Source organism: Macrobrachium nipponense, chromosome 33, assembly GCF_015104395.2.
Source record: "Macrobrachium nipponense isolate FS-2020 chromosome 33, ASM1510439v2, whole genome shotgun sequence".
NCBI classification, from domain to species: Eukaryota; Metazoa; Arthropoda; class Malacostraca; order Decapoda; family Palaemonidae; genus Macrobrachium; species Macrobrachium nipponense.
The window spans coordinates 22,584,048-22,607,146 of record NC_087219.1 but is presented as its reverse complement, the minus strand read 5'-3'; the positions used below and the strand labels follow the sequence as shown (position 1 = coordinate 22,607,146).

General features: G+C 42.4%; 1 protein-coding gene across 2 annotated transcripts in view; it reads left to right on the top strand.

The window, feature by feature from the left end:
- Positions 1-22,678, top strand: part of LOC135203021 (ankyrin-3-like) — a 115,625-nt gene extending 92,947 nt beyond the window's left edge. For both annotated transcript variants that reach the window (XM_064232590.1, XM_064232589.1), the window contains 5 exons: positions 3,533-3,848; positions 6,574-6,785; positions 8,439-8,643; positions 19,490-19,680; positions 21,341-22,678. In XM_064232590.1, the coding sequence (XP_064088660.1) occupies positions 3,533-3,848; positions 6,574-6,785; positions 8,439-8,643; positions 19,490-19,680; positions 21,341-21,485 (1,069 nt within the window). In that variant the 3' untranslated portion in view covers positions 21,486-22,678. The remainder of the gene's footprint in view (positions 1-3,532; positions 3,849-6,573; positions 6,786-8,438; positions 8,644-19,489; positions 19,681-21,340) is intronic.
- Positions 22,679-23,099: the final 421 nt, after the last annotated feature.

Here is a 23,099-nt window from a genome sequence, read left to right as displayed (position 1 = left end):
TGGGTAATCAAGGTTCTGAGAGAAGAGTACTCCATTCCTTTCAAAGAGAGGCTGCCTCTATCTAAGTCACCTATTGCCAGCGTACTTGACAAACTCTTCGTGATCCCCAAGTTATTGTGGGGCTGGAGACTGGCACTGGATGTCAGTGCATTCTGAAGATGAAGTTTCATATGGAAACGAATGACTGTCAAGTTCACCGAACAGGGGACTGGATGGTCACCCTGGACATGCAAGATGCTTACTTTAATGTCTCTGTTCATCTGACACCCAAAAAGTTTTTGAGATTAGTGTTTCAGAGCGAGGTGTACCAGATCCGTGCCCCATGCTTTGGTCTGTCCACAGCTTCACAAGTATTCACTCAGATTCTCGCCCCACTGGGAAAATGGTTTCAACTTCTGGGCATAAACTTATCCCTCTACTCAGACTACTGACCTCTCCGATCTCTGTCGATGAAGGAATGCATGAAGGACTCAGAAAAGACGTTCGCTTGACAAGGAATTTCGGGATTTTCATCAATGACAAGAAATCTCAAATGACTCCCACAAGAAGATTCCCTATTTAGGAGTGATTCTTATTTCTCAAGCCTTTCAGGCTTCTCTGTTACCTTCTCTGTTACTCCGAAGAGTTGCTGCCTGCTGTCAGACAGTCATGAATTTTCTGTCTCCAGCCATACTCAGCCATACAATGGATGAGTCTTTTAGGAACCCTAGCTTCTGTGGAACAGTTGTGAGGTTGGACAGATTGCAAATGAGACAGGCGCCAATTTTTTCTATAGGAAAACTGGAGCAAGAAGTCCCTACTGGACTCCTTCATCTTTGCGATTATGGAAGTGATCAAACAAGACCTTCATTGGTGGTTGTGCGAAGCAAGGCTTCAGGAAGGGGAAATCCCTTTCACCGTTGAACCCCGGCCTAGACTTTTACTCTGATACCTCAGATCTAGATTGGAGAACTCTTCTCGGGAAACAAGAAGTGTCTGGGACTTGGCTGGAAGAGCTATGGAACAACCACATCAACTAAAAGGAACTGAAGGCAATTCACCTGGGTCTACATGCTGCCATAACCCAGCTGACAATTTGGAAGACCAAAACCAGGTATCGCGCATGACTTGCTTCATTCACGGGAGACTAAATTCTTGACAGACAGACTCAGTCGCCTTAATCAGGTCCAGCCAACCGAATGGACCCTGGACCCTCCAGTCTGCAAGAATCTATGGAAGCTGTGGGGTACACCCTCCATAAATCTATTTGCAACTTTCAGGAACCACTGTTCCTTTCTTCTGCTCCCCTTTCCCAGACCTCTTGGATGGATGACGGAAACTATGCTTCTGGATTGGACAGGTCGAGAAGAATTTGCCTTCCCTCCCTTAAGTCTGATCAGGGAGGTGAACAACAAGTTGACTTGCCATCATGACGTTTCCATGATCCTAGTGGCACTGTTTTGGCCAAGGGAACCATTCCAAGTTGGAATGGTTCCCAGATCTACTAAATCTGTTAATGGCCTTTCCGAGGCTCCTGCCATAAAAACCATTGATGCTGAGACAGCTCCACTTCTCCACGTTCCACCAAGGGTTGTCTACTCTGGCCCTGATAGGTTTCAGACTGCCAAGTGCTTCATCAGGGCAAAGGGTTGTTTGAAATTGGCTGCAGAAGTTATTGCTGGATGCAGGTAACCACCTTCCAGTGAGCTCTCTCAGTTCAAATAGACGGTTTTCAGATGGTGCAGCTGCTCTAACATCTTGTCTTCTGAAACCTCTATAAGTCAAATAGCTGATTTTCCATTCTGTCTTAATACCTCCAGAAAGCTTGCTGCATCCATTGTTAGGGATACAGATCAGTGGTCAGCTCCATCTTTAAGCATAGGGCTCTAAACTTGTCCTCAAAATGATTTCAAGTTCTTTGACACTATCAAGCAAAAGAAGCCTAACTCTATCCCCTGGAATTTAGATGGCATCTTAAAATGGCTCTCAGGTCCCTCCTACGAATTGCTTTGAACTGCCTCTTGGAGGAACCTTAGTAAGAAAACCCTTTTCCTAGTAGCCTTGGCCACTGCCAAACATGTTTGTGAGCTACAAATGATTAATAAGGGTGTAGTTTTTCCCAAGGAAATGCAGTTTGCTCCCTCTTGGGTTTCTGGCTAAGAACGAGGACCCTTCTGTACCTTGGCCCTGTTAAGAATTTAACAGATCTCCTTGGGCCAGAAGAAGAGGAAAGGCATCTTTGCCCAGTAATAGCCATCAGATATTATCTCCATAGAACAGAGAAAATCAGAGGACCTTCAGACAACCTTTGGTGTGTGGTAAAGAACCTTTCATGCCCTCTCTCCAAGAACACACTTTCCTTTTTTCTGAGGAGCCTGATTTCTGAATCACATTCCCAGATTGGAGATGACGTCTTACAGACTTTTGAAGTAAAGGCTCATGAGGTCCGGGCCATTGCTACCTCTTTGCCTTCAGGCATAAAATGTCCTTGTCTAATATCCTCCAACCTACCTTTTGGAGATGCAAGTCTGTTTTTGCAGTGCATTATCTCAAGGATGTGGAAACTACGTTTGAAAATTGCAGGGCCTTTATCCGTGGCTGGCATGGGCTTGGGAGTGGAAGCATTGGGGGTCTTCTGTTCCTCTACTATTCTTCATCTTGTGATAGGTGTTGTTTTTTTTTATGAGAAGCCTGGGGGTACATGGTGCCTGTAGTACCCACCAGTTCTTAGTGTTTGGATGGCGGGTTTTTACAGTGTAGGTAACAGCGTTATGATTTTTTATCTGGTCTCTGCCCAGGGCAAGGGCATCTCTTTTTTGACTTGCTAGCCATGGATGCACTTCCGTCACTGCAAAATTCCCACTTATTTAGGGGTGACTCTGGGATATGCAGCCATGCCCACTACAGGTCAAGAAGAGCATCAACCAGAGGGAGTATTTTGCTGCTGTCGCTCCCTTGCCAGGTAAAGAAACAACGAGCATTATCTCAATGCTCACAACTGTTGTACTTCAAAATCATCATCTCATTTAATGTTTTATGAGTACAGTATGTCCATAGAATCCCACCTCCCCTTAATGTGGAATCAGCTATGTAATTACTTAGTAAGTTACTTATACAAAAATGACATTTTCATAATAAAATAGTTTTGTATATACTTACCAAGTAATTACATGATCAGAGCCTTCTTCCTCCCCTTGCTTGGACATAAAGGTTGCAAGTGAATTGAAGCTCTCTGTGCCTAGTTGTTCCTCCCAGTACCTGGAAAGTGGGCGGGGCTAGTTACCTACACTAAAACAGTTAATGAGCACTACTATCAAGTTTGAATTTTTAGACTGCCGTAGCTAGAAACCTTTAGCTATGTAATTACCTGGTAAATATATACAAAAGTATTTCATTATAAAAATGTCATTTTTGCTTCACTGATTAAAATAAGCTAGTGTGCATGAGTAGTGAAGTGTATGGATTTCTGCTCCTGTAGGTGTCAGAGGAAATGAAGGTGGAAGATGCAGAAAAACCAGAGGTTGCAACTAACATGATCGTTTTATAATTTCAGGTATGCATTAGAAGAAGCGCGTTATGGTTACGACCACGATCCAGCACCCTGGAACAAGTGGGATATGCTGCACATAGTCCGATATCTACTGCAAAATGGAGCTTCGCCGAGCATAAACCAACAAGGCAACTCGGCTCTAGCTTGTGTACTGAGGCATGTGAGGGACTGGGAGTTCCGCTACGAGCTTTTGGACATGTTGCTTCATTATGGCGGAAACCCAAACCTTGTGGGCAGAGATGGCTCTGTTCCATTAATGGTCTGCTTGGTTCCCCTCATCAATAAGGATCCACTGCACCATTTCACCCATACCATGAAGGTTAGTAATCATCAGGCTGTTAATCTTAAATGGATGGATAGCTTCTCAGGAGTAGTAATAACAGGGTTGGGGTGGTGGGACGGATTGATCCTGTAAGAGAAACAGTATTAAGTGCCATCGAGTTGAAAAGAATCGGGTGGGAAAGAGGTGCTAATACTGCTATAGCCCGTAAATTCACTAATGGCAACTTTTACTTCCCTGTAGGGGGTTATTGCCATCAGTGCACCTCATTTGGTGCAATGTAGGCATTGCTTAAGGTTCTTTGCAGCATCCCTTCCGCCCCTAATTGCAGCTACTTTAATTTTTTTTTTTTTACTGTACCTCTGTTCATATTCTCTTTCTTCCATCATACTGTCCACCCTCCTAATAATTGTTTCATAGTGCAAATGCAAGGTTTTTGTCCAGTAACACCTTTCAAACCTTCTACTGTCAATTTCTGTTTCAGTGCTGAATGGCCTTAGTTGCCCCAGTGCTTGGCATAATGTAAAAAATCTATGTAAATCAAATCATATGACTTCTTTTTATAAATTTGCTCATAAATATACCAAAGGCCTGATGTTGGTTTTAGTTCTTGTCTTTTACGATGGTATGTCAGTTGTAAATGTAATTTTGCAAAGAAAAGTGCAAAGAAATATTAGAAAACACATTTGCAAATAAAAGTTATTGAATCTTTGTTCTTGGTAAATTTACATAAATATTTTTCAACAATTATGCTAAGAAATTGTTACTGATTTTGTTTCTTATCTGTTTTGATATTGTGAGCTGTAATTATAGTTTTACAAAATAAAATTAAAATTATTTATTTTATAAGTTGGTAAAATAAAATTTTCTTTTTTCCTTTTTGTAAAAGAGGCCCCACAAGGGGTTGTAAATAGTCATTTTCAAATTCTCATGGAAGGTACAGAAAGTTTTTTAATTTTTTTCTTTCACCATGTGAATTTGCATATCTTCCTCTTTCCATCAATGAGTGTGTGTGTGTGTTTTTTTTTTTTTTTCTTTTTTAATAAATTGGCTGACCTCAAAGTTTACCCGGCCTGAGGAGCAGCATATTGATTTTTTTACCGGTCCACTAAGGGTTAAGACTTAATTAGTTGTAAACTTCCAGTATGCAAATTAAGCAAAAATCATTGTAAACATTGAGGTAAGATTATTTATTTCAGATTAGCTTATTAGACTTTTCTCAACTACCCATTTATTTAAGTTGGTCCATATCCATGGTCCATGAATCCTAGACAGTGCGTTTCATCCCAGTTTAAAAGAAGTTTGTCTGATGGGTGGAAAGCTGCACCATGCATGCACTTCATAGATCTTGGCTCTTGACTTTCAGGCATTTAACACCTCAGTTCTCAGGTGTCTTGTTGACAAGTCTTAGATTCTTAGTTTTATGTAATTTGGTTGGTATTTCGTGAATTATGTTTCAGATTATTATTGTTGTCTGTTTCTTTCATTTTATCCTTGAAGACTCTCCCCCTTTGTGGGTGTTTTTGCTGTGTTGCTCCTTAATATTGGTTAGCATTTTGCTTAGGAAAAGTAATCATAATACAGTCTGGTGAATTTTACTGTAAACTCTTTCCATTTATCCTGCGTGTTGTTGCAAGTTTACAATGCTTGTAAATAGTATTTATTTTTGGTTCTTGGTAATTGAATGCTTACTGAGTATGTGACAACCATTTTTAACTACCATGCTGCCTTTTGTATGCCTCTTTTCAGCATTTCCAACAACCACATTTTGATGCTATATTTTCTTGCATACCGGATATAGCAATGCAGTTGTATTCTTGGAAGAGGTCTATTTTAAGATTCTTAAACATTGTGCTTAGAAAGAAACTATGAATTTGGCACTTGTCACTGTATCTGATCTATTCCAAAAATTTTGCTGTTTTTTTGTTATTGTTGCAAGCACACTTACAATCCATGCATCATCTCCTTTTGTGGTATGATTTTAGTTGTTAATATTTTTATCTCTTCATTAAATTTTCATCAGTTTTCAGCAATATCATTTCATCCTTAGCATGTATTCCTTCTCTATTCTGTTTTTCTTCATAACCATATCATCATCAGAATTTATAATCTATTTCACCACTGGCATTTTATTGTACTTGCTTCCATTTATCTTACCTAATATGCTACTTTGATAGTTTTTACTACAATTAGTCTATCATTAATTGTGCTCATTTTTATTGAGCTTGCTTTATTTTAATTTTCCAGAGGTTCTTTGCAATAACTACCTACTTGAAGGCTGCAATGTAATTTGGGTAATTTCTTATGAAGTCACAAGTTATGTTAAGAATATGAATCCTGTATGCCCTTGCAAACAACCTTGGCCCACCCAACTTTCCAAGGCTTAGAACTGTCTGATGATAAGTTCATTAGCCCCCTTTCAAGCATAATCATCTGTAGGCTGGGAATTTTGATACTGTTTTCAGATATGTAAGGAAAGGAGACGGTTTGTAAAGAACTTATGTGCTATTTGATGTATGTCTTTAACCCAGAAAAATAACCAAAAGGGGGCCGTTTTTTCTGTTTTTATCTTTCCAAAATTGCAATTAACTGTAGCAGAATGGATATTTGTTTTAACTTTTGCTGCTTTTTGCAGAAATCAGTTAGCCTACATAACTGTTTTGTACTGTATTTTTATCATCATTTTGTAACTATGCCACACTGCAACTCTGCTTGTCACTCAGTTTCCTGCTCAAGTAACTTGAAGAGATTTCCTCTCTTTCAGATATTTTACTTGAATTGTGTAAGGATACTTTGCAAGTATGGTGCTAATCCCAACTGCTCGTCCCGCTCCAATCTTACACCTCTTCATGTGCTCATGTTCACTGCTAGTGAAAACATTTCTCTATCAAGGGAAGAAGAAAAATCTGGCGCTTTCACCTTCATTCGGCAACTACTTGTCATTTTGCTGCAGCATGGTCTAGATCCAAATGTCAGGTAAGATTTTTTGTACTGTACATTTTCTAATTGGTTAATGATAGCAAACATCATAAACTGATATATTGTTCTTCGGTTGCTGTTCAACATTATTCTCAGCATTGGATATCTATTATTCTTGACTAAGGTAGGTGAAAAGTGATTAGGGTATGATAGTGAACTCATGAACTAGAAATTTTTGGTTTTGGAAAAGACATTTTTCATTATTATTTCAGAGTCAATGAGAAAAGCAAATTTGTCATTCAAGTTCATGCAGACAGACTCAGGCACCTTCCTATTGAGTGGGGTAATTAATAAGGGTCAAATTATACTCTGGCCACAAGTAATTGCTTTGAACTAAATTAGTGGGCTTTCTCAACATTATCCCCCAACTCTGTTTTCTCCTCTTAATCTGTCAGGATAGACTTTTTGTTGACAACGTAAGCACTTCATTGAAAATGGATTAAATTACTCTTAAAATGTCAAAGAGGATGATAAGGAGGGCATGCATCCTCACCCATAGAATTTACGTCATTGACTTTGTTGAATACAGCGAAAAAATTAATGTTAAACCTTACCCTTAGTGGTTAACCCTATTTTGATTGACCAACAAAGCCTTAAAAGACTGATGGAAATGTTTGTATCTTGGAAGCTCTCCGAGGACAGGCACCATTTGTGGTAGAACCATTTTTCATTTTCTAGTTCCCTTGGTGAGTGGGAGGCTGTCCTAGACTAGTTATCTAGCCTGTTTCTCCATGAGTAGTAAATTTTATTTAGTGTTGACAACCAATGCATGAATGTACTTCAATAAACACCTTTCTCAAGTCTCCTTCGGCCCCTAGCTGCAACTACTTTCATTCCTTTTACTTTACCTCCGTTCATATTCTCTTTCCTCCATCTTACTGTCCACCCTCTCCTAACAATTGTTTCATAGTGCAACCGTGAGGTTTTCCTCCTGTTACATCTTTCAAAACTTTTACTGTAAATTTCCGTTTCAGCGCTGAATGGCCTTAGTTGTCCCAGTGCTTGGCATAATGCCAAAATTTATATAAATAAAAAAATCAAATCAAAGAAAGACTAACTGCATATGTAACTTTAGGTCATTAATTAAGATCATTGTGAACATGCGCTCCAACACGGATAAAGATTTTATTTAAAAAAAGTAGTTACTAGAAATGCTGAAATATGTTGGATTTGGCACAAGCAGGCATTGTCCTTCAGGGAATCAGACAGTAGTGAAACGGATCGGACCAGCCTTGGATCCATTTAATTAATAACCCACTTGAACTTATCTATAAATAAAGGGAATGCGGTATACTTACAATCAAATGTACCTTGAGCGGTGTAAAATTTTTAACCAACAACATTAATCTTTTATTGGAGATAAATCTGTTAGTAAATAAATTTTTGTCAGGATATTCACCATTTTTAGTATCTGATTATTGACTTTTTAAGCCATTTTAATATTTTAATACTCTGTGGTAAGGTAATCTTATCTAGTGAATGTCAAGATATACAGGTTTTTATTATTTCGGGTTTTTAATTCTTAATATAAATGATAGTTCAAATTGAAAAATTATACAGGTTTTTATTATTTTGAGTTTTTAATTCTAATATAAATGATACAGACCTAAAAGAAAAATTCTACTATAGTGTGTACATACATTTGTCCAGGTTCAGTCAACGCACGCAGCACATCTTGCTCTCATTAATGGACATGGTACAGAATGCAAGAACACCTTTCGATTTGGATCACGTTTACGACTTAACGACTACGCTTCTGCAGTATGGCGCTAATCCCAACATCAACATTTCAACCACTGAACCTATGATTTGTCACTCTCAGTCATCTGTCTTCCTAAAAAAGTCGTCCAATCAGGTACAGAGTCATCTTATTGTGTAGTGAAATTTAATAGGCATCTTATTTTGTAGTGAAATTTAGTAGGAAGTAAAGGAACATATGTTTGAGTAAAGTATCGAACATTCAGTCATGGAATTTTAAATGAATTAGTGGGTAGTCAGTCTTGTGTCGTGAACTTCGTACCTTGCACTGAAAGTACATAATAGATGGTATTAAATAGATGCGCTCATGGTTATCATGTATACAGGAGAATTTTGATGCTCAAACATATTAGAAGACTAGGAAAAGAGAGAGCAGTTAATAACCATCAGGGAGAGGAACAGGTCTTTGAAGCAGTAGGACATTTCTGTTACTTTGGTGACACACTGGAATGTAGAGCAGGGATTTAGGGGCCAGTAAGAGTAATAGAGGGAAGTATCTAGACGAATGGTAAATAAAAAATATCCCATTAATAGAAATGACAAAACATGCACAAAATGAATGTGGAGGAGAAAAGGTGTGACCTGAGAATGCCAAGATTCATTGCCAGGGAGCAAAGCGATGTCTGTATTGCAAGTGAGGAGGTGGCGTAGATTGAGACGGTATAGGTTTGTTCCGATACGTATACAAACCCTTGGTCCTTTAACAATAGGAAGGTACTTAGTGGCAGCTGAACTGGTCGTAAGCTTCGAACAAGGGGGTTCGGTAGTTAACTACTTGTCCGGCAGTTGGAGGTCAGCCCGATTGCGAGGAGATGAGCCACTTTTGCTTTCGGCCGTGTTGGTGGTTAGAGGTGTTGCTCGCCTCTTTGCCCACCTCTCGTCGTATGCTTTGTTTTCTTCACTGCGTGAAGGCTTTTCTCTCTCCCTCTAACTGTGTGTGTATGTGCAAGGCTAGACATAAGTACGTGTCTGTTTTGTATATTCAATACGCTGAATTTTGTGAATTGCAATGGAATCTCGAGAGCCAGAGAGACCCCCTCGGCCCCCCATCATCCGCAGATTGTGCCTTGGTGTGGAGGGCCGTAAGTGTGGGGCCTTCCGGTCCTCTGTAGAGGTTAATCCTCACGAACTTTGTACTTGGTATCGAGGGCGAGAATGCTCTCGCACCGAGCCATGTGATATATGTGTTGTTTGGTCGGATAAGCAGTGGGAGCGTTATGGGGGGAGGAGTCATCGGAGGGTTCTCCCATTACTCCTTTGGTTACAGACACGTCTTCCTCTTTTCTCTCTCCATTGCAGCTCCCTTGTATGGCTCCTTCCCATTTTGGGGGGGGGGGGGGGGGGGCGCGGCGCGGCCAGTATCTTGCTCCTTCTCCTCTCTCGATGAGTCGAGCGTGGAGGATGGGGCTAGGTACCCCGATGTCCAGTTGTATTCGGGATCGTCTGTTCGCTCGTGGTGGGATCCGTTCCCCCCCCGGGCGAGGAGAGACCCCCCCCCTTCTTATTAACCTGACTGTTTCCTTCCTCAGACTTGCTTGCCACGGAGGACGATCTCGGCTGGGCCTGGTACTCGCTGGGGCTCCAAGGGACACCGAGTGTGCAGGGGCTGCTGAGTCATCTAGCGAGAGGAACCATGCCGGTAACTCACGGCCCTACCACCACGACAACCGTGACGGTGTCCATGGCTGGCTACGCTGCTCCGCCTCACCTGGTGTATACCCAGCACGTAGCCATGGTTATCCCGACAGCTACTGTTCAGGCACCGCTGCCGGAGGTGAATAGGTTTGCCTTGTCGCCGCCACCTGGGTTTGCCACTCTTGCTCCAGCCCCTGACTTCCGGTGTCCCAAGAGCTCTCCCCTGGCCCTGCCTCCAGTACAGAGGATGCCACTGGTTCCTGCCCCTCCTCCTGTTCCTGAGTTTCCTGCCGCTCCAGTTCCAGTACCAGTTCCTGCCGCCGTTGTTCCTGCCCATGGTGTTGCTGCTCCCACCCCAGGTCCTTCCGGACAGGTGCAGTCGGGCCCTGTTGCTTAGGCAACTGCCCCGGCTCTGTCCTGGATGGAAGACCTGACAGTGGTCCTGAGGAAGCTGACGAAGAAGAAGAGGAGGAGGAGGAAGGTGTCGTCGTTGTCTTCATCGTCGTCGTCTGCTACCGCTTCCCCTTCATCTTCTAAGGCCCCACAGCCGAGTAAGACGAAGGTAGCCCACCCCCCACCCCCCAAGAAGGCTTGCCCTGAGACTTCTAAGGGTCCGTCCCACCAGAGACTTCCGCTGGTCCTCCTTCTGCAAGGAAGAAGACGGGGACCGGAGGAGCGCCGGCTAACACCGGTACCTCCTCGCCTGGCGCCAGAGGTTCTGCCTCGGTGCCGGGTACTGTCTCGGCCTCTCGCTCGCGAGAGGTACCGAGTGTACGGTCACATGCGGGTGACCGTGCAGCCAAGACCCAGGCATCCGAATCCGCTCGACGCCAGGATCCAGGCATGGAGAGGAAGACCGGTGGGAGTCCCCCAGACCAGCGATCGCTCTCGCGGCAATACGCCGGTACCCAGGGTTGATGCGATGATCCCAGACCGGCTGCCGGCTGAGGCGAGGAAGCAGTCCTCTCGGTCGCCTGGACCAGCCTCGGCGTGAGGACAGGCCTCGCTCCCACCACGACAGCGGACTCTGCCGGTCCCCTGACTGCCGCTTCTACTGGGACCGGGTGGAGAGGGGGACCAGCAGCAGCTCTCCTGACGCTCGGGACCGTCACCGCTGTTCTCGGTCCAGCCGCTCTCCCCGTGAGAACCGCTCAACCAGGCCTGCAGCTTGATCGCCACTATGGGTTGGCAACCCCCTGCATCCCCCCAAGCACACCGGTTCTGCCGGTGGGCGAGGGGGAAGCGTCAGGTCTACCTCTCCCATCCCTTCAACTTCCTCGGGCTACACCGGGAAGAGCGAGGCAACCAGGAGTGATCATAAGGGGTGCTCTCCTCACGATCCCACCACGACGCCCTACGAACCTGGCACGGTCCTAGGACCGACCAAATCGTACGCGCAAGTGGCAGGAGGAGGGTCTCGGGAGGCGTTCTCGCTGGATGGGCTTGACGGTCCGTCTCTGCAGCACGTAGTCACTCCTGAGATCCAGAGGTCGTTCACCGAGGTTATTGCGTTGATCCGTCAGCACAACAACTTTTGGGGAAGGATCGCCGCTTCCACCTTCTGAGCCTACATCAGGTTTGGAGTCGTTCTGGGGATCCAAAAAGGAACCCAGGACGACGATGGGTCTGCCGCGATCAGCCTTGGCTGACAGTGTGCTTAGCCAGGTGGACGCTCTCGTCTCCGGACAGGAGGGTTCGCTTCGGTCTGGCAGGTCGACCAAGCTCCTTCTCCCACCTCTACCGCGACAGAGGCGCTTTTACGTGCCATCGGAGGACCCTCTGCCGCCCAAACAGTTTAACCGGAATTAGCTAGGCTAACTCCGGGGGTGTCTCTGCACCAGCTCCTGTCGGAGAACCTCTGGTTCTTGCAGCAAGAGGCACTTGCCTTGGAATCTACCGCTATGGCAGCATTCCAAGCAGTCTCATGGCTAGACCTGTGGTCCCTCACAGTGTCTAAAGCCGCGGCCTCCTGGGGAAACATCACTCCTGAAGGGGACCCGGCTTTCGTGAGACTGTGCCAGTCTGGGGGTAGGGCCATCTCCTATCTGGCCCAACAGACGGCTAACCTGTGGGCCAACCTGGTGCTGAGGCGTAGGGACGCTGTCCTCACTCGAGTCACCAGGGCGGCTGACTGAGAGGCGGCTTTGGGTCTTCACAATGGACCGGTGTAGAGTTCCTCCTCTCTGTTCCCCAGAGATGGTGGACGCTACGGTGGAACAACGGCGCACTGACGAGTATGACCGTTTAGTCCACCAGGCAGTCTCGAAGGTGGCTGGGCAACTCTAAGCCCAAGAGTTTAGCTAGCGCCTCCTCTGTGGCTAAGACGATTGCTTCGTCGAAGCCGAGAGGAAAGACTCTGCCTTCAACTTCTTCGGTAAGGAGTGACCGTAACCAGCCCTCCTCCCAGGCCTCCTTCTCTCGAAGAGGAACTGGGAAGAAGAAGTTGAAGAGAGGAGGGAAACGCTAGGGACAGCATTCCCCCTCACCTGCTGCTCGGAAGTGGGGGGGTTGCCTGGCGAGCCATTGGGCAACATGGCAACGCTTCGGAGCGGAGACCTGGATAGTGAACGTCCTTTGGGAGGGATATTTACTACCCTTTGAGTTTCGGCCACCCCTCACCTCCAACCTGGTCCATCAGCAGACGTACGTTCCTGGTTCGGCCAAGGACGTGGCGCTTCGGCAGGAAGTAGAAGCCATGCTGAGCAGACGTGCTGTGGAGATCGTATGGGATCAGTCACCGGGCTTCTACAGTCAACTTTTCCTGGTGGAAAAGTCCTTGGGGGGCTGGCGCCTGGTGATAGGTCTCTCTCCCTTGAACCGATTCGTTCGCCAGACTCGGTTCATGATGGAAACAACACGGTCAATGCTCTATTCCATCAGGGAGAATGACTTCATGCTTTCTGTGGATCTGAAGGAAGCGTATTTCCAGCGACTTCATGCTTTCTGTGAATCTGAAGGGCGTGTATTTCCAGATACCCATCCATCAATCCTCCAGGAAGTACCTCTGCTTCATCCTCGACGGGACGGTGTACCAATTCAGGGCACTTTGTTTTGGTCTCTCAACCGCCCCACAGGTGTTCACGCTGGTGTCGGCTTGGGCCCACTCAGTAGGGATACGTCTTCTGAGGTATCTCGACGATTGGTTGGTCCTGGCGAGCTCCTGCTCACAGTTACTACAGGACAGAGATCGACTCCTCGAATTCTGCCGTGATCTGGGGATCGTAGTGCCCAAGCAGAGGATGAAGTACATGGGCATGCTGATCGACACGGTAGCAGGGCGAGTCTTCCCCGCAGATTTGCGGATCAGCAGGACGGTTCCTGTCCCTACAGGAGCAGCCAGCTCAGCAGTGGCAGGTCGTGATCGGTCACCTGTCGCCTCTTGAGAAGCTAGTCCCTCACGGGCATCTTCACCTGCGGTCTCTTCAGTGGAGACTAAAGTAGTGTTGGTCACAGGCAAGGGATCCTCCCTTCTTCCCCGTGTCCCTCACGGAGGAGGTGAGGCAAGAGCTAGCCTGGAGGCTGGAGGACGGGAACCTCGTAAGAGGAGTACCTCTTCGCACTCCCCCACCCCGGAGATGTTGTGTTCTCAGACACATCGACCGAGGGATGGGGCACACACCTGGTGGAGTTGCTGGCTGTGGGTGTGTGGAACCATCACGACAGGCACCTTCACATCAACGTCCTGGAGCTCTAGGTGGCGTTCCTTGCTCTCCAAGAGTTCAAAGATCGTCTGGTGGAACACTCAGTGGTGTTGATGAGCGACAACACCACGGTAGTGGCATACGTTAACAAACAGGGGGGCCCTAGTGTCCCTCCCGTTTCATCAGTTGAAATTGCAGGTGCATGAGTGGGCCGTGGCACACTCAGTAGAGCTGTCAGCCCGCTACATTCCAGGCAAGAGGAATGTGGTAGCGCCGACAAGCTCAGCCGTCGGGGTCAGGTGATAAGAACCGAGTGGTCCCTTCAACCTGTGGGGACGTCCAGTCGTAGATCTGTTCCCCCCCTGGCACAACAGAAAACTCCAGGTTTTCTACTCGGTTGTGCCGAACCCATGGGCAGCTGTAGAGGACGCTCTTCAACACCTGTGGGACAATCTCTTCGAGTATGCCTTCCCCCCGTTCTGTCTGATTCGCAAAGTGATCGGCAGGGAGCTGATCACCCTGAATCTTTGGATGGTCCTTGTGGCGCCCAAATGGCCACAAGCCATTTGGTACCTGGACCTGCTGGCTCTGCTTGCCGCCGAAGCACCGAGAGAGATTCCCCCCTGGCACAACCTCCTGTGCCAGCACACTTAGAATGGTACCACCGGTCGGTCGTGTCCCTGTGTCTTCACGGCTGGCTGTTATCCACCATCTCTTGCGAGCGAGAGGCTTTTCGCGCAGCAACAGAGATGGCTGGGTACCTCAGACAGTCCTCTGCAGCTGTATACCAGGGAAATTGGTCCGTCTTCTGTGGTTGGTGTCGTGGACAGGGTCTCTCTCCTCTCAGAGCCACTATTCAGCAGGTAGTGGATATCCTCGTGTTCCTTCGCCGAGAGAAGCTCCTCTCTGTCTCCGCAGTTAAAGGATACAGAGCTGCCTTAGCCCTAGTCCTTAAACAGCGAGGAGTGGATATCTCCTTATGAAGAGCTTCGAGAGGTCTTGCCCACCCAGAGAACTCAGGCCCCCAGGGTGGGATGTGACTCTCGTCCTTAGTAGTTTGACTCAGACCCTTCGAGCCACTCCGAGAGTCGTCAGACAGGGATCTGACCCTCAAGACCCTCTTCCTGCTGGCCCTGGCATTGGTGAAGAGAGTAGGGGAACTTCATGGTCTTTCCTTCAATGTCAAGCATTCCAGGGGATGGGGAGCTGTGACGCTCAATTTCATCCCGAGCTTCGTAGCGAAGACTCAGAATCCTTTGGTCCCTGACGACTGGTTCGAGTCTTTCACGATCCCCTCCCTGAAGGACTTCACCGATAATGATGCGGATGAAATGCTGCTTTGTCCTGTGAGGGCGCTACGGCGTTATCTGAAGAGAACTTGACACCTCAGGCCTGAGTGTCGACGCCTCTTCATTAGCACCGGGGTTACCAAGAAAGAAGTTTCCTAGAACACACTTTCTTTCTGGCTGCGTGAGGTGATCAGGAGGGCGTACGACATGGATGGTAGTGACGGCACCCGTACCCTTCGTCCAAGAGCTCACGAAGTCAGAGGTATTGGTCCAACCCTTGTGTTCTGCAAGAACTTCTACCTGGCGGAGGTTCTGAAGGCAGGGGTTTGGGCCAACCAGACCACCTTCACTTTCTTCTACCTTCGGATTTACCCACATGTCCTTGGACACTTTTTCCTTGGGACCCGTGGTGGCTGCTCAACAAGTTGTGTAGTCTACCCAGCACCTGAGCGGACAGAACAGCATCACATCCTTGTGCGACTGCATGGATGGACGAGTGAAAGAGAGTGTGACTGGCTTCTCTTCCTCCTCGACCTGTGGGCAGAGGGCCACGGTCGTCAGTACGCTGAACAGGAAGCAGGTGCAGGTAAGCTACACGACTGAGCTCCATCCTATCCCTACTTTTCCACCACTCCCCAAAAAGGGGGGGGGGGGGAAGTGGAAGCCAACAAGAGACAAACCCATAACTTCATTTTGGCTCTTGAAGTAGGAACTAGTTCTTGTGTTTTTGCTATTTATAAATTTGGTCCAGAAGTCTGACCACTGATCCTGCGTGCACACCCCGATCAGCTGGGCATAGGCTAGGATCCCTCCCTTTGCTCTTACGACCAGGGAGGGAACCAAGGTAGGACGAATACCAGTCTGTTCATAAGACTCAGATTCCACCCACCAATAAGTGAGTCTTCCTATTGTTAAAGGACCGAGGGTTTGTTTACGTATCGGAACAAATAACAATTTGTCAAAAATTGTATTTTTTCTAACTATACAAACCTGAGGTCCTTTACACATAGTCCCACCTCATGCCACCCCTTACTCTGCATTTCCTGGGCCTAAAGCAAAGTGACTCCTCTCCTCGCAGTCGGGCTGACCGCCAACTGCCGGACAAGTAGTTAACTACCGAACCCCCTTGTTCGAAGCTTACGGCCGGTTCAGCTGCCGCTAAGTACCTTCCTATTGTTAAAGGACCTCAGGTTTGTATAGTTAGGAAAAATACAATTTTCGACATTGTTATTTTTGATGAGGAATGAGGAGAAGTTAGTCAGAAAATGAGTTGAGAGAGATGTTAGCAGGACAAAACCTAGTAGGAAGGGCCAGGAAGTTGGCAAGATGAAAACCTAAACTTGAAGGGTGAACTCATTGATAAGTTGACCCCTTCTTGGTAATTTATGTATACCAAAAGGTTTTAATATTCCTGATGATAAGGTATTTGCTCTATTCAAGATTTGTTCAAACCTTGAGAATTTTTCTGAAAATCTGGTATGTAACTTGTCTGGCCATAAGTTTAGATTCTGAACAAGGTGTAAGGCAGTATTGACTGTTGCTTTAATCATTTCCTGATATCAGTAGAAAGCTGTTATGATAATATGATAGATATAAAAACATGTAGATTTCAGAAACCATGTTAGCCAAGGTACTATGATACTATAATACTTTAAAGAACCACAAGTTAGTCAAGATGATATGGTTTATATTTGTTCATTATGGATGGTTTCTGCAGTCATAAAACACACACACACATCATCTTATACAACCTGAAGGGTGGAAGGTTATTGTAATTTGTAAATACCAACTTTTAGCTCAATCATTTACAAAAATTAATGTCTGTCCTTTTGGATACTTGTAAATGAATGTGATTAATTAATTTTTTATTATCAATATCTGGATTTTGAAAATTTATAACTTCCAGATTAAGAAATAAAAAGTAAGTCGATGATAAACTACCAGCTTATGTGATAGGACAAGTCTTACAGAGGTACTTCTTTAACCCTTTAACGCTGATTGGACGTATTAAACATCGATATAAATTGTCTGCTGGGTGCCGATTGAACGTATGGTACGTCAATATAAATTTTTTTTTTTTAAATTAGCGGAAAAATAGTTATAGGCCTACTAGGCAAAAACTTTTGAATCACGTGCCTTGGGGGATGCTGGGAGCTCACAGATCAAGGCGTTGTTTTGTTTACAATCGTCACCCAGGCGCGCAAGCGGGAATTTCTTTCTTCTCGCACTAAAAAGCATCAGCGACACATCTCAGAAATTATTTCGTCACTTTGACATAATTTTTGCACCATTTTATATTAGTCGTTACATGGAGCATTATATATGAAAATGTATGCAATTTCATGTAGAATACAACAAAAAACTACTCATGTTGTAGCTTTTATCAATTTTGAAATATTTTCTTTTAAATAATGATAAGTGCCAAAATTTCAACCTTCGGTCAACTTTGACTACCGAAATGGTCAAAAAACGCAATTGTAAGCTAAAACTCTTACATTCTAGTAATATTCAATTATTTACCTTCATTTTGCAACAAATTGGAAGTCTCTAGCACAATATTTCAATTTATGGAGAATTTATGAAAAAAAACTTTTACCTTACGTCCGCGCGGTAACTTCCGAAAAAATCATAAATTTTTTTGTCCGATTGTCGTAATGTTTGCACCATTTTAAATTAGCCATTACATAAAGTTTTATATATAAAAACGTATGCACAATATTTCGATTATATATATAAAAAAAAAAATTTTCCTTACGTCTGAATGGTAACTCTTCCGAAAAAAGTCAGAAATTTTTTCATCCGATTGTCGTAATGTTTACACCATTTTAAATTAGCCGTTACATAGTGTTTTATATATGAAAATGTGTGCAATGTCATGTAGAATATAACAAAAAACAATCCGTGGTTGTAGCTGTTATCAGTTTTGAAATATTTTCATTTAAATAACGATAAGTGCCAAAATTTCAACCTTCGGTCAACTTTGACTCGACCGAAATGGTAATAAAACGCTATTGTAAGCTAAAACTCTTACATTCTAGTAATATTCAATCATTTACCTTTATTTTTCAACAAATTGGAAGTCTCTAGCACAATATTTCGATTTATGGTGAATTTATAAAAAAAAAAAAAAAAAAAAAAAAAAAAAAAAAAATTTCCTTACGTCTGTGCTGTAACTTCCGAAAAAAGTCAGAAATTTTTGTCTCCGATTGTCGTAATGTTTGCACCATTTTAAATTAGCCATTACATAGCGTTTTATATATGAAAATGTGTGCAATTTCATGTAGAATACAACAAAAAACAACCCATGGTTGTAGCTGTTATCAGTTTTGAAATATTTTCATATAAATAACGATAAGTGCCAAAATTTCAACCTTCGGTCAACTTTGACTTGACCGAAATGGTCAAAAAACGCAATTGTAAGCTAAAACTCTTACATTCTAGTAATATTCAATTATTTACCTTTATTTTGCAACAATATTTTGATTTATGGTGAATTTATGAAATAAACTTTTTCCTTACGTCTGCGCGGTAACTCTTCCGAAAAAAACAAAAATTTGTTGTCCGATTGTCGTAATGTTTGCACCATTTTAAATTAGTTGTTACATAAAGTTTTATATATGAAAATGTGCGCAATTTCATGTAGAATACAACTAAAACAACCCATGGTTGTAGCTTTTATCAGTTTTGAAATATTTTCATATAAATAACGATAAATTGAAAAAGTTCGTCCTTCGATCAACTTGACTGAAATGGTCGAAAACTGCAATTGTAAGCTACAACACTTACAGTCTAGTAATATTCAATCAATTACCTTCATTTTGCAACAAACGGGAAGTCTCTAGCGCAGTATTTCAATTTATGGTGAATTTTTGAAAACTGCTTTTTTTTATGTTGGCTCGTTACGAATTCATGCATCATTTTGTGATAATATTTTCTCTGTGTTGCTTTGATCGTTTACAATGTGTTATATACCAAAATGATCGCAATTTAGTGTACAATACAATACAATGGAAAAAAAATTAACTCGTTAGCTTTAACCATTTTGCTCACAGCGCGATTTGTATACAATTATATATGAAATTTTTTTTTGCGCTGTCATATATCCCAATTTTTATATATGATAATGATATTTTTTTCATTTCTGATGGTTACATACTAAACTTCAGGCAATGACAAAAAAAGGAGCCAAAAATGAACTCTTAATCTTGAAAACTAAGCATGCTGTGATTTTTTTGCAAAAAAAATTTTTTTCTGCTTCGGCGCTCACTCATGAACACCGCCGGCATACAGGAGACGATTTTTAAAATACCACTTCAGCGTTCAAGGGTTAAACTGTAGAGGCAGTGACAAGCTTATAACTTGAACCTCAACATTACAGGTATTGTACTACTATGTGCAGCTGCTAATTAGGAAAGAAGAACTTCTGATTGATCCAGACCAAAGATTTGCACGACTCCTTCACTTGTATTACCTAGCGATGGATCACAAGGAACTTCACCAGTGCCTAAAAATCCTTTATACCCAAACTTCTCTTGTTCCCATGAAGCGGCCCCTTACGCAAGTCCTTAGGTAAGTTTCTATATTAGTTGGTTTAAATTGCATATAACTGCAAAATGTGGTGTTACAACTTTTGCTGAAGAATGAAATTTCATAGAGGCATTGTGTTAAGATATTTTTAGTTTGGGTTAATTTTTGCATTACCAATGTTTAGATATTACAAATTAGTCTCAAAACCTAAAGTTATACTGATAATACTTAAAAAAATCAAGAGCAACTCTGTGGAATTAAGTGTTTTGTAACTACTCTAGCACAAACATGTTGAAGGGGAAGCATTTAAGCCACTGATGCAGTCTGTCTGCAAATACGTTGAATTTTTTAATTTAAAATGCTTCAATTAGTTTTTATAAAGACCTGACACCAATGGCATGTTTAGCCAAATGCCAGTACCTAATCTAGGCTCACTGAAGGCTTTTTTTGTGGAGTTGAGAGAAAGTTGTAGAAATCAGAAATGTTGGTATTATTCACTTGACAAACCATAATGCAGTTGTTCACATGTGCGAAGAACCACGAGAACTAAGGCGCTGTTCAGTAAAAAGTGATTTGTAGTAGTTCACATGCTTGAAGAACCACAAGAACCAGGGTGCTGTTCAGTAGAAAGTGATTAGAGTACTGGAGTGTATCCATTATCTGATTCCTTGATGCTAATACATCACAAAATCTTACTTTGGATGTTAAATGATGTAAACAACAATGCCTTAAATTCAGTATGTTAGTCAAAATACATAACACACCGTCTTGAGTTTAACAATACCTTGAAGACAACATTTTAGTCGGAGCCAGAATTGCCAAATTTCATTATGTGATGGTGTAACAGTGACGTTTTGAACTCTCGTGACAATCACACTTTTAGCCACGGGTCATAGTATTTCAGAACCCCAGTTTGCACTCTGAAACAAAGAAGTATGGTGCAGTCAGTTTTGAGAAAAGAATTCTTTCGTGGAACTTGTGTTGGATTATTGATGATTTCCTATTCTGAAGTATGAATGCAAGAGAAAGTGATTGCAATGTTTAACCATAGACCTTGGAATTTCAGAGCTCATTCTCTCAGAATGAAACAAAGAAGCTTGGGGAAATTACTTCTTGTTTCTGTATGTTCAATTACTGGTAACAGTGATTTCCTGTTTAGTAGCATGCCTACAAGTGTAATTACACTTATTCAGTGAAACGAGCATGGTCCATCACATTATCCTTGAATATCTAAACATATGAAATTAGATGAACAAAGTAAAGTGAAGCTTTTACTTCAAAATTACCTTTTAAGCATAAATTTAATACTGTACAGCAAGTAAATAAAATTTAATTGTACACTAAGTATAGCTTTTACAAGAAGACAAAGTAAAAACAAACATGTTACTTGCAAGTGTTTGTTTTTTTTCTTTTTGTTTTACTGGAGTATGTTGTATCCAACAAGTATAAAAATGTGAGGTGCTAGTTATGAATTTTTTTGTGTAATTGCTCTTGCATGAATACAGAGCCAGATTTCTAGGCTAGCCAGAAGGCAGGGAATTTGTTCCTAAATTGATAGGTTCACTTAACCGTAGATCTCGGTTACCATTTGTATCTGATAATTTTCAGACTTGAGTCATTATATATCCTCTGTACTTCCTAGATGATAATGAGAGGTATGTAGCTATTTGTAATGTGTTTTAAAGATATTTTTTACTTCCAGGGAACTTTATACAAAACCAAGAACTTTGAAGCAGATCTGCAGAGTCATAATATATGATTCTTTAGAAAGGAGAACGGCCCAGAATGTGAATAAGCTCCCTCTTCCTGGAATTTTAAAGGATTATATCTTGAACTTTGATCCTTGAGACGTTCAATGGTCGCATGTTTTGGCGCAAAAGTAAGACTTTTTATGTAGATGTCACTGGTGCACTTTGGGATTGTTACAATAGCGGTAAATATTTGAAAGTTAGATGGTTTGTTGTACATAAAATTCCAGTGAAGTACATCAGCTCTTTGTATAATTTAACAGGTTATCTTGGATTGTTATATGTGATGTATTGCTAGGAAATCTACAGCACCAGGTTACCTCAAAGGGTGAGACATCCGATAGCATTCACGTTTTTGCCAAGCTGGTTCATTTTACAAGTTTTATGCTTAAGTTGATGTTATTATATGCTGAAGAAAGCGAGGATATATATGCAAAGCAGCACCTTGCATATTATAACTGGTGACTTGAGTTCTATTACTTGAAGGCATCTATAGTGATAAAAGTCCGGGAGGACGACTGCCAAAGGTACTTTGGCATAAACTGTCCAGATTTATAAAAAAAAAAGAAAAAAAAAGCTTTAGTATAAAATATGAGCTTCATATAGTTACCTTATGTATATACAGTGTATATATTGGACATTCTCTTTTGGCACTGGTGCTCGAAGTTTCTCCGATTTTGAAAATTTTTGCCCGTTGTGTAGCTATGTGTACGTGGCAAACCATACTTAAAACGAAGTACCGATTCTGTAGAAAAATATAGTGATAAGTGTACCAGTTTAGAACTAAATATGTGCTTGATATCACACACAAGAAAAGGGATGCAATGCTTTTTACAGAGGACGAGAGATTCAGAACGGAAGATTTGATCTGAGTAATGTTGAGCCTTATCCCCCATATCCCCACTAAAATAGAAAAATTTAAAAAAATAAAAAAAAAGATAAAAACCAATAATAAAAAAAAAAAAAATTGAAGCAATTTTGTGGAAGGAAAATACTCTTTTATCAGGTGTTAGAATTCCTATCTTGTTACTTCAGTGCTCGAGTTTCGCAGATAAGTAAGCTCTCGAGTTTTAACCAAAGAAAACCGTTACTTTGAAGATGTGTGTTTTTGACATCTTTTCTGATTGGGACCTTTTGGGTATACTATATTCAGAATGTTTTCAGCTTCTTGCTTCTCCAGACCAAATATATAAACATTTTTTGTAAATATTGTGAAAACCATGTTATATTTTAATTTGGTGAATATGATTTATGTAAATTTCATCAGTTTGTTATTAAACTAAGTCTAAGTTTTTGATAATTAATTTGAACCTGCGAAGTTTATAATGAATTACTAGTATGTACTACATATGTTGTATCTGGGAAACAAAACATTACATATATCTGGGAACAATATACATTGCCTTACTAGAACCTTGGGTTTATACTTCAATTATCACATGAGTGCCCTAAAGATTTTCACCGATTTGGTGAAAACCATAAGGTGAAAACCTCAAGGTAAAAGGTAAAATAAAAGATAGCCAAGTTAAAACAGACTTGAGTAAAAGACAATACAATGCACGAGACTGAAAGGACACTGCCAAAGATCCTTTGGTTCCATCTATACAGCACACCACAGAGATCAGGTTTCCCACACTGCAGTGTTGGTGTGAGTTTAACGGAAGTCATCTGAAAACACTGCAGTCTTAGTGTAACTTAAAAAAAAAAAAAAGT